Genomic DNA, 12,461 nt, shown 5'->3' with positions numbered 1-12,461 from the left:
TCATATAGACAATTCAATAAAAAGAAAAAAAGAAAAGAGACGTGCCTAAATCTAAGTTTGAGAACTACACTAAGTTTATTGCACGATTTGATAATGACCCTTTTCTTCGCCGCCTCTTTTTCTGCCGCATTCGCCAGGTCAAGAGCAGCAAAACACCTGAGGATTTATGCACAGGAAGATGATGAACTCAAGCTCCATAAACAAACTGCAGGATGAGTAAAGAATTGCAGAAAGCGCTAGATTTTGCTTACATATGACAGCAACCAAAGCTGGAACAATCCATTGAGTTGCTGCCAAAAAGGGAATGTCATTCTGCACATAGTAAACACTTGGTTATCATGAGAACCATGATAATGTTATGATGCATCAAATTAATTAAATGATGTAGCCAAAGAAGTAGTTATGTTTTTCTAGGCAAAGAAGTATAGCACCAAAGAAGATATTATGACAAAGATAACTAATTACTTCAAGCTTTTGTTCTCATGCATATTTTACTCTTGCTTCTCTCAAGAAAATATTTCACTCTCTTGCATTACTATAGCTTCACAGCTTCAGAGAGCTGCAGCAGGACTACCTGCACCCCAAGGCCAAGAACATCCCTCATAGTACTTAATGAGACACTAGCATTATTGCACGAGCAACCGACATTAAAACTTAATTATTCTAATTTTTATATAAAAATATCATTTTCAATACCCTGTGTATCATAGACATTTTTATTATATATATTTACATGGAAAAGAACTTTGTCATTTCATATTTATATCTTTTTATAATATACAATGTAATAAATTCTTAATTGGTAAGCTCTATTATATGCTTTAGAAAGATAAGAACTAAAGAAAGGGGAAAGAAAAGAAAAGAAAAAAATGTGGGTGAAATGACCAAATTGTCCTCATCTCTTTAGTGGGAAGGACATTTCAACTTTTCCTACCCTCACTAAGTTTTTAATATAGTAGTATAAGTAATTAGATGACACAGGCAAGTGCCATATTCAACAGTTTCCTAAAGGAAGCCACTGAAGAAATCAATATTCTGAGTTCTTCCATAGGCCCTTTTTTTCTTTTGGAATCTAAGCCTTCTTCAAGAACTCACCAGCTGTTCTCTTGACTAACAAGTGTGCTTTACAAAAAGTTCTCAGATAATAGCAATCCATTGATAAATATATAAATGCCTTCCATTCAACTAGAAAATATTCTTGGTAAAATATGGATTTAGTTCTAGAGATAACCAAAGAGATCACAACTCTGAATCAAAGGCTTTAAAGCCTGATAGAGTTGACTTGTAGCATTATGTCTCTTGTGCGTGTATATATGCATGTGTGTGTGTATGAACTTCTAAGATGTAATATATGTACCTCGTCATGGTTTAATAAACTCAAAAAGTCCATATTCTTTCTGAACTTGTTTCTATTGACCGCTCCAGATAAGTATCCTTGCTTCTTCTTTGACGTTTCACTGGATGCTTTTACTGAAATGTTCAAGTCACTGTCCAGTCGAATAGTTGGATATCCTGGCAATTTCCTATTTCTACCCATCAGCTGAATACCATAACCTTTTGTGCCCCAAACCTCAAATCTTGAGTCACGTTGACATATCAACTCCTTGCCGACTACAGCAGAATAGGAAGAGAAGTTTATATCACTTCTCCGAGATGGTAAGTGGCTGTCAGGGCCATTCAAAGGAGACTTGAGCTTAGCAGAGTCTGAGAAAAGCACTGGATCTCTAATGTTATTATTTGTAAAATCTAATATCTTCTTCAGAAGCCAATAGCAGTTGGTCACCATGTGACTACTATCAAGACAATTCGAGTCTCCATAAACTGCAACTCGTCCCCCAGCAATCTCAGCAAGACCAAGAATTGAGGATTCGACCTGCATTTAATACAGTACTCAATAAAACGAAAATGGGAAATATACTGGGTGCATGAAAAAGTATGAAGTCATCAGTTTCTATTATCCCCATAAACACCATACCCAACGTACTTTCATTTCAAAGCCTCAAGAACTCACCATCGGCTATTGCCTAGTACAAACAGAAAATTCCTATCATGAATCAAGTGCAGACTGATCATCATTAATCCAGTAAATTTTAGCCCACTAGTGATTCAGGATATTACCAGTAAGATCAATAATTCAAATCTTAAATTTATATATAACTAACGACACCAAACAACTCGTTATCTAAAATGACATACTTAATGAATAAATGATAAAAGCAAGAAACCAGTGTAACCGTTGAGTTTCTGTTTATATGAGATTTTAAAATCATATTAATTTCCATTAATATAAATTATTCAATTTGACTTAACGATTTTCCAGTTCCCTACAAGATTTTGAATCAAACCTCCAGGTAGCTGCATCCTGACTAACGAAACTGTAGAAACGATTTTGAATAAATTCACGCCTAACCAGTAAAATCAATTAATTTCAACATGCCATGTTGGATGAACAATCCTGCCAGTTTTACACGATTTTTAATCAAGTCTTTGTGATAGAACCTCAGTAGCATATATAATGCAGAAGCAAAATAAAATAATGATGTGCCTAACCAGCTAACCTGTGCCATTCCAGAAGTCTGCAGTACATTCTGGGTAGCACCACTTTCAGAATTGTCCTGAAATTCAAAACTATGCAGATATCCACCTCTAGGAAATTTTACTATATCAGTGCCAGATGCATAGTGACTCTGCTCCCCGTTGATAGAAAATTCCCCAGTTAGGATTTTATCCCCAAAAGCAATTCCCAGTGGGGCCAAAAGCTCATTAAGCGCAGGTATATTTGCACCTCCAGTGACTGGCGTCCACCAACTCCGGGTGTTATCATCAAAAAATCTCATCTTAACCATCGAATCCACATTGTACCACTCAGCAAATACAGCAAGTCCCAACCCTTCATTAAGGACATCATTTCGTAGCTTCTCAATTTCTTCTCTGAAATACTCATCTTCAAGATCCACCATGAGTAAGGTTCCATAATGGCTAGCATCAAAGCATGTGAGAGGCGAGCCAAGAGTTTCGATATAGTACCCAGCATCTCTTAGCATGTTGTACATAATATGGAAATTGGTGTGAAGATGATCACCATGCCAATCAAGAATATCATTGCGAACATCCAATGAATCTCTTGGAATATAGCCAGGTGGGTATTTTATATTATGGTATTGGTCCCAGATAATTCTTTTCGACCTGGGAGGGGTTGGGATCACTTGCAGCTTCAAAGTAAGCAGACAAGTACTCCTCCTTAGTACTTTCTCTCCACTAGGTGATGGACTATACACTGTGACTGTCACATTGCCTTCAATAATACCAGAGAAATGGGCACCTTCTTCCTTGATCTGCATGTGAAGTGCAATAAAACCAGTCCATGGCCAGATGACATTTGAGTAAGTGAAATGGAGGCTCAGTAGGTTTCCCACCTCATCAGAAGGATGCCAGGTTGGTGAGCCCTCAATATAACCAATAACGCCCATGCCATTTAGTATACTAGCATTGAATATAACGGGCATGGCACCAGCATATAGAGGTTGCCGACAAAAAGGCCAGGAGTAAGGGCAATCAGTAAAGTCAAGGACACTGGGGAAAATGGTCGCTCGAGGTTGATAGCTGCTCAAGATTTGATACGACTCCCACCTGGAAGAACCAGACACTGTAATGTTTAGTTTATTTACTGAAACGAATTAATTCCAAAGAACATTTCTAAACTGAAACTTACAGGTCAAGTCTGCCTGCACCTTGCTCAAACATATTGGGACCAGAGAGTCTGGAAGCACCCTCAACTAGAGCTTGCTTCATGCTTGCGGGATTCAGTACGTCTTTCCTTTTGTTTTCTGGGATAACACTTACAAGCAAGCATACAACACCAGCAACCACTGGGCTTGCCACACTAGTACCTGAAAGGCTCTTGCATCCTGTACTGATCTTAGATCCCATGATTTCCCGGCCATATGCAACCACATCTGGTTTCACACGCCCATAGCTGTCAAGCAACAAGATGAGTTTGGTGACTTTTTCACGTTTATTTACATGATTAACTTGAGAACAATCATATAAGATGCAATTGTCCACAAGGGACATGGAATGATATTTAAAAAAATATTCAACTTAAAAGTACTTTTCCTGGTCAATATAAGATCTATTATGGAGCAACAGCGAACAGAAGTTAACTTGAAAAAAGGCGTAAGCATTAAGCAAATGCGTCCAAGTTGAAGCAACTATGAAAATAAGGGTATGCCACAAGCCTAGAAGAGAACTAGGCAAGTCAGATCACCAATATAATTAGTTATTGCAAGTCAGGCTTGTTTAACAATGACATAAACATCCAATTTTGGATATAAGTCTCAACATCATGATTTTAAACATGCGGTGCTTTCATCTCCAAGTACTTCACCAGTCTATCAATAAAATAAAGGGTTAAGCGCCTTGAATGTTGGCCCAGATGTTGCCATAACGCCCCCCCCCCCCCCCAACTCCAAACTTTGTTTATCTCACATAACGCCCATGAACTATGGGCTGTCTCACAAAACCCCTTGATCTTTACCTTATCTCACCCGACCCCCTTCCTGTAATTTATAAATAGCTCAAAATGTTTTTGAGTGTAAAAAAAATCCCAAACTTTGTCACTGTCAACATACACTCTCCCCTAATTTTTGACATATTTTCCTCTCAAGAAACAGTTTGTTAGTTGCAAATTTCATGTAGGGTCCTTTTTTTTGGTTGGGGGGGGGGGGGCGGTTGGGGGACCTTGGGATTAAGGTAAACAATGTTCAGAGGGGTTACATGCAACACCCACCAAAGTTTAGTGGGGTTTTGGGAAATTAACCCTAAAATAGCTAAAATGACACCTAAATCCTCTTCAAATAGCTTATTCTAGAAGGTCTTGGATAAAAAGTTAAACAAAACAATGAGAAGTATTAACTATTAGCATATCCATACTTCTACATTATTATTTGAAATAAATTCTCCAACATTGACCAACATGAACTAATAGATTAAGCTAAAAAATTTATGTCCTATTCTATGGTTATTATCATTGATCTTGTCCCAACTTTCCCTTTTTCCTCTTTCTCAACTATTGTGAGAAATTAAGGATAAAGAAATAAGTTCTTCAACGTTGACCAACATGAACTGATAAATTAAACTAAAACCTTTATGTTATAGTCTATGGTTATTATTATTAGGATATAAAAATATAATCCTCAATCCTCACCATAACTTCGAAGTTTTGGTGTAATAATTAGAGATACTTAATTTCACATGGTATTAGACTCAACCCCAGTTCGAATCTTGCTAGCCACGAATTTATTACAAATTTAAAAAAATTTGTTACCCCTGCGTGAGTCCAGCTTTCAACCCATAACTAAAAGGACATCCAACCTATGGGGGTATGTTACAATATAAAAATATAATCCGCAACCCTCATTATAACTTCGGGGTTTTGACGTAATACTTAGACGGACTTAATTTTACAATTCTCATTGATCTCGTCCCAACTTTTTCTCTTTTTCGTCTTTCTCACCTGTTATAAGAAACTAAGGGGGAAACCTCATTTTGATGACACTTATTAACATATATTTTTCAAATTTATCTCAACAATTCTTTAATCCTAAAATAATCCTTATGGATTTTCTAGATTTATCTTTGAAAAATTAAATTCAAGCTACATTACATCTCAATGACTTGATAACTAGGACAAAAATAAAAAAGCAGTGCTCATCAAAGCATGTAGATATTGAACACATTGTCCTACCACTGAATCGAAATAGAAGATCTAGAAAATAAGACAAACTAGATTTACTCAAGAAGTGTAAACGAGACACTGACATACCCGTGTGGGAGTTCCCAAGTACTCATCCCACGTGATGAGAATGAGGCAATGTGATCATTATAGTCAATACCACCAACACCAATAACATCACTCTGGTCAGCAGGATTGTTGAGTGTCCCATAGAGAGGTCCATCGTTTCCAATAGCTGATACCATAATGATATTATTTGCAGTGACCTCCCAAACCTGGATAGACCATTAAATAACAAAACAACCCAAACATTAGATTAAAAGTTTCCCTAAAAGAATTGAAGAACATCTTAAATTTGGAATATGCACAACCATGCTAATAGTGTATGGATGAAGTAAAAATGTGAAAATTGAAAAGGGAGAAATTCAGTGTGCAGTGGATGCACATGAAAGATGAACTGCTCAAATGTAGCATTATAGCAGCGAGTCATAGCCAGAAAGGCATATGGAGAGTATGGGTATCCCCCGATGGGAATTTGTGGTTTATTTGAAATTTGTAGTCATAGGTAGACATTTGAATACATCAGTATGATAGCATGATACTTACATTTATGAGCCAATACTTATATGAAGATATTCATGCCTCATTACAACGTCATTCTTTTAGTTTAGTTCTAGCCATAAAATCCAGAAAGACATAAATATTTAAATGAGTTAGATGAGAACGAGCAAAATTGACCTGTGCGACACAGCGGCATTAGTGGAAAAAAATAAAAGAAAATGATTTAAGCATATGTTTTAAAATATACCGTATACTACTTAAAACAAAAATATAGAAAGTTACAACAAAATATAGCAACTTACATGTTGTATGGAACTGTTGAACTACAAAAAGTTTGAAATTAATTATGTGAATTAAGCATTTTGGTTCTAAGAGTGATTTCGAAAGTGTGTTAGTTCACAAATAAATGAGGGTAAGACTTTGGTTTTATTGGCAAAAATCCATTTGTGGAGGCGGATGGGTCTAAAAATAAATTGAGGTAAAACTTTAGATTTATTGGCAAAGATCAATCTACCATTCGTGATGGCACAACATTAGTATTAGAAAAGCTCAAAAAATAATTTTTAAGCATTTGATTTCAAATGCCGTGCATATCTAACCACTTAGAATAAAAAATAGCAACTTACACGTATAACAAATTGTTGAAATACAAAGGGAGTTTATATTAATTCGATGGAGTTTTTTTGGGTCAATGAGCGATTTGGAAGTGAGTGAGTTTACAAATAAATTTTTTTCCTACGGGGTTGGGAGTAAAACTTTGGATTTGCAGGCAAAAAAACATATACAATTAGTGAGATTTAGCATAGAATACATTGTGTTCCTAACTATTTAGCATAGAATATGACAAATTAAAGCAAAATACAACAATTTACATTGTATAACAAATGTTGACATACAAAGTTTAAACTTAACCTCTCGAGCACGATAGCTCTAACATTGATTTTGGAAGTGGATTTAAAAATAAATAGTGATAAAATCTTGTTTTAAGAGGTAAAAATGAACTCTTTTTTTTGAAAGGGTGGATTTAAAAATAAGTGGCATAAAACGTGTATATCTGTATGGAAAAAACATATACAATTTCTGATGACGCAACAAAAGCATAAAAGAACAAAGACGTTAATGACTTAAATATTTGGCCACACTGTATATCTAACCACTTATAGAAAACAGGAAGTTACAGAAAAAATAACAACTCACGCCACATAGAAAACTATTGAAATACAAAGTGATTTTAAAAGTAATTTAGTAAAAAAATTTGGGTCTAAAGTAATCATGTGAGCGTGTGAGGTAAAAAATAAATGGGGTAAAACTTTGGGTTCCTTAAGTAAAAAAAAAAACTTTTAGAAAGTGGTTAAATTTAAAAATCAATGGGATAAAAGACTACGGTGAATATTTTGGGTCAAAGAGTGACTTAGAAGTGGTTAGGTTGAAAATTAAATACGTAAAACTTTGGGATTTTAGGTACAATTTTTTTTTTTTGTTGGAAGTGGATAGGTTTAAAACTAAACAGGGTAAATCTTTGGGTTTATAGCGAAGAAAATAAAAATATAAAAAGTTAACTTTTGGTATTAGGTAAAAGTTTGTTTTGATGGAAAGGAAGCTAGGAGAAATCGGACCTGTGACTTCCCAAGTACAAAAGGTGAAACATGTCATTGGGCTACTTGCCCTCTTTGTTTTGTGTTATTACATCATTTTATTTATTAAGTTATTAAATAACTGTAGCTAAGCACTATTCATCTCCAACCAATAACTTCAGTATAAAGTATAATAAAGGGAGGTAAAGTTTAAGGATGGAGGAAATCACAACTAAGGCAAACAGAGCATCTCACTGATGAAGCTGATAGAAACGATTTAACATTAAACATATCAATGTTAAGCTATATTATTGTTTACTTCTCCTTGCCAATGGAGCACAAGCACTTTATTTTGAAATCATATCACATGGGACACAACACACACATATCAGACACTGAGGCATGACACTTGTTATTGTATTGTTGTTTCAGTGTACTGCTTCTTGTCATGCATTAGTGTATAATGTATGTATCATGTCATATCATGTCGGAGTCAGTGCTTAAAAGCACGTGACTGGAGGCCCAGACAAACTAGTAAAGATGACTTTGAGATAAACCACAAAAAATGTAGTCAGATAATTCATTAACTGGGAACACAATCTCCTCATCACATTAGACAAGGCCAGCTAAAACAAGACGATAAGCATATAGCCAGATTGAAGCCGATAAGAAATGGAAGTGTAGTACTATTGAAGAATTTATGGAAAATTTCAGTACCTTCTCAACAAAAGGAAGATCCAGATAATCAGGTCCGCCAATGCTCAAATTCAGCACGTCCATATTAGTTGCAATAGCATAATTAAATGCATCAAGAAACCAAGACGTGTAAGATACCTGCAAGGAGACTGAATAAAAAACTCTCACAATTTTGCTAACATCTATAATAGCAGCAAATGAATAAGAAATGATTACGCTACCCTAATTATTAGGCAACTAAAAAAAAGATCCAAAGTGTTAAAACGCTTAACAAAGAAAGACATGAAACAGAATCTGAAGTAAACAATCTATCAAATATCTGAATAAACTTTAACGGCAGGGAAGAGAAACTGATGAAATAATTCCAGCCAACAAAGAAAAATACAACATTCAAAATTTTTTCCTGATTAATGCAACATTCATCTAATTCGCACTCTTGCATTCATAAATTTGTAAAGCAAAGTATGCATTACCTGTGCATCAGTAAATACTCGAAAGGCATATATCTCAGTGTCTGGAGCAAAACCCAGGCACTCTTCATCTTCACCAGCGATAACTCCAGCTACAAAGGTCCCATGCCCTAAATTATCATTTAGTGTATCTTCATTTGTCCAATTGGTGCGCTCCTGCATATATAATGAATTATATTCTCATGGAGTCATACTAACACAGCCATTACAATAATTATAGGATAACTTCACTAATAAGAGTATAAAAAAGGAATATAAAGAAATTATATAGGTAACTTATGCATCACTAACTGTGAGTCTCAAAAGCATAGCACATTAAAATTCGAAAGTTTTTTTTTCAGCGTCTGCCTTCAGCAATGGCAGAAGAACAATTATCAGAGTAATTAAGACCATAAGACCTTTAAGCTAGCCAAAACAAAATGGTAAAATTTCCACATCTCCTCTGGCAAAGAAATTTTTGCCTCCTGCAGTCGACCCACAATAAGAAGGGGGAGAAGCAGACCTACAATAAGTAGACATGGGGAATAAGTGTCCAGTTTCGTAACAGATAACGGGTGTCAGAAGGCAATTGTCCAAAGAACAGGCATGAGGGTTTGAGGGCACGGCTATACATACTTATATATGAATATGCAATTATGCATGTGTTTCTACATACACATACATCTGTATAGGTATAAGCGTGCATGTACATATATGTATATGTCTCTCTCTCTATATCTATCTATATCTATAAATATGGATCGCTGAAAATAGAATAATTTTAGCTATATAAAATTATAAATATAATCCGGGTTGTTTTACGTATGCGAAATAAACCAAACTTTAGTAACATGATCTATAAAAATAATTAGATTTTGTCAAATGGGGACTAACATACTGTATCTTATGAATATTCTAAAGATTGCACACACTTGTCTTGCCCGGATATGGAAGATAAACAAATTTTTATTCGGGCAGTGCCTGGGTTATTAATAATAAAAGATTACCTTGATATTTCGAAAATGGGGGTGATTAGCTCGAATCCCTGTATCAAAGATTGCCATTTTAACTTTTCCACCAGTATATCCTTTGTTCCAGAGTCTATCAGCTCCAAATAGTGATGTAACCTGAGATCTCTGCATCAAGAAAATGATTGTTACATAGTTTTCATAACTTCAAACAAGATATTTTCTCAAATTTACTTGTCACATACAAGCATATTATTAAAGAAAGATGTATCACTATCACATTACGAATACAAGTCTACAAAAGATCTTGTGCAATGGATATATTAATGATGATTCTAGAGGTTCACTTTCTTTTCACTCAAATAATATGAAGAACACATCTCTACATAAATCATAATCTGTACGCATCCCACAAACCCATGGACCCTTCAACAGTTTCCTTCTTTTGTTCGCTAAACACATTTCCCTCTAAGGTTAAGGTTCCTTACCTAAACCCATGTGTTAGACCAGTCCAAGCAGTTACTTGTCTTATGAGTTGATTCAAAATCTACCTTTCTTATCTATTTCAGAAACAAAGATGCAGTTATACCAGCACAATCTGCTCTTCTTATCCCCAAGCATCAATATCAAATTAGTGCTACTTAAAGACGACTATGATTACTTTGGCAGCTCTGCAACTGACTCAATATCTCATTGTTGTGCTGAAACAACATTAAGAAAACTTTAATCCCAAATTTTTGGCGCCGGCTACATGAATTTTACTCTCCGCCGAGGCTTTTCTCCTCCACGAAGTTAGTCATTATCACATTCATCTCTATGGTTAGTTTCCAGTCAAGTTCTCTTAGACCTGACTTTAGTCCTTCTTCTTCAATTAATTATAATCTTATAAGTTCTCCTAATTGGTGAGTTTTATGCCCTCCACTGCAATGACCAAACGCTGTCAAAAGATTCTTGCTAAATTGTTCTTATGCCAAATTTTCAAGGGGGTAAGTTCCAACCAATGCCCCGAATAGTCCACATTTTTCTAAACCATTAACTTAAAGTTTAGCAAAATTGCAAACAAAAACAAGATGAAGATTGTACCTGCATCAAAATATTCCTTCTCCAGCTGATTGAAGCATTAGCCAACGGACTATACCTCCCCTCCTCTCCTTCCCCAAACGACATCGAGCTAAAGATCTTACCCGGTCGCTTCTTCTCGTCAAAATCATCCACAAACAAGCTCCTCGAATAGCTCGAATCCACATACACATCCTTCACTCTCTCCAACCTCTCAATCTCCCCGACCAAATCCTCACTATCCAAACCCCCAATCTCCAGAACCCCAAAATCCGTCGGAAAAGCCGCTGCCGCGTTCCTCCGCTCGATCCACCGCCAGTTCTCGACCGATCGGAGGTTCTGTTCGAGATAAGAGCGGTGATCTCCGGCGATCTTGTAATCCAAGAATCTAACGATATAGTTTCGGGCTGGAGCTAGGGTTAGGGTTTGGGGTTGGAGCGGGGAGAAGGCGAAGGGGATCAGAGAGAAGAGGAGGAGGATGAGGTAGAGAGGCGGAGATGGAAGATCTCGACCGCTCATTTTGTTGGATGGAAGGGGGTGTTAGGGGAGGAAAATGGCGGGAGATGTCTCCATTGGGGTCGCCGGTGATCCTCAATGAGAGGATCAATGGAGAAGAGGAAGTGGAGTGACGATGAATTCAATTGTTTCAATGGAGTAGTTGAATATGATTTGTTAGTTTAGAAAATGAAAGTGGTTGGGCACATGGCTCTGACCCAATTACAGAAACAGAGGTAAAGGGGCTGTTTGATTTATTTTCTAGAGATCTAAGTTTGGGAGATTATTTAAGTGTGGTGACACCCATTTTTATATTTTCAAACTTATTTCATGACTTTTTGGGAGGAAATGTATTTCTTTATATTTGGGGCTCATGCACTATTATCTTACTAGAGGGTGGATCTCATATGCACAACATCTCTTTTTTTCCCCTCTCAACCAAACACAAGAAAATGAAATCAAAAGTCTTCATATGGGTGTGTCAGGTGTTTTGGTTTCCTTTTCTTAGTTTCTCAACCAACCAAACAACCCCTAAAGCAAGAGAGATAGTGAGCAATGTACAAGTAACTGATATTAAATTAGTTCATGTACTTGTAGGGTCCCGAAAAGGATGAAATGACTGGTTCTCTAACTGTTTTAGTTGTGAGACGAGATTTTTATCACTTGGTAAAAACCTCGTTAAAATCGCTCTTTCTCAAGTACAAAAGAGGAGAAGATTGATTTGACTTCTCCTCTGTTTAACTTGGGTTCTAGGTGGCGAAAGGATGCCTCACTCGATGCTTGAGTCGAACTTGCTTCCCGTTGATGATTAGAACAAGATTGTTTCAACTTGAGAGGAGGAGGAGCCTCCGTTGATGGCTTAGATCACAAGAATCGAAATTTGGATCTCAAAAGGGGTCCTTAGAACGTGAGTGCTAGCTCTGTC

The 12,461-nt window shown here is 36.2% G+C and overlaps 1 protein-coding gene across 2 annotated transcripts; it reads right to left on the bottom strand.

Moving 5' to 3' along the window:
• LOC109823710 (subtilisin-like protease SBT6.1) lies at positions 9–11,777 on the bottom strand. Of its 2 annotated transcripts, XM_020390053.1 has the most exons (10): positions 11,066–11,775; positions 10,022–10,150; positions 9,039–9,191; positions 8,587–8,703; positions 5,825–6,009; positions 3,713–3,976; positions 2,559–3,630; positions 1,358–1,873; positions 252–312; positions 9–156 (listed from the first exon to the last, which is right to left on the bottom strand). In XM_020390053.1, exons 1-10 carry the CDS (start codon positions 11,558–11,560, stop codon positions 65–67), a joined length of 3,084 nt encoding a protein of 1,027 aa, XP_020245642.1. In that variant the 5' UTR covers positions 11,561–11,775; the 3' UTR covers positions 9–64. The 2 variants fall into 2 exon arrangements, with proteins under 2 accessions (XP_020245642.1, XP_020245651.1); XM_020390062.1 differs by lacking the exon at positions 1,358–1,873 and having other exon boundaries at positions 11,066–11,777.

The sequence above is a fragment of the Asparagus officinalis genome, chromosome 1 (genome assembly GCF_001876935.1).
Source record: "Asparagus officinalis chromosome 1, Aspof.V1, whole genome shotgun sequence".
Lineage (NCBI taxonomy): Eukaryota > Viridiplantae > Streptophyta > Magnoliopsida > Asparagales > Asparagaceae > Asparagus > Asparagus officinalis.
This window is presented reverse-complemented; position numbering and strand designations above follow the sequence as displayed.

Coding starts and splice junctions, on each gene's coding strand:
- LOC109823710 (XM_020390053.1), bottom strand. CDS start 11,560: ATGAGCGGTCGAGATCTTCCATCTCCGCCTCTCTACCTCATCCTCCTC. Junction 8,704..9,038: donor GAGTATTTACTGATGCACAG/GTAATGCATACT, acceptor GTCTCCTTGCAG/GTATCTTACACGTCTTGGTT. Junction 3,631..3,712: donor GGTGCAGGCAGACTTGACCT/GTAAGTTTCAGT, acceptor TGGTTCTTCCAG/GTGGGAGTCGTATCAAATCT.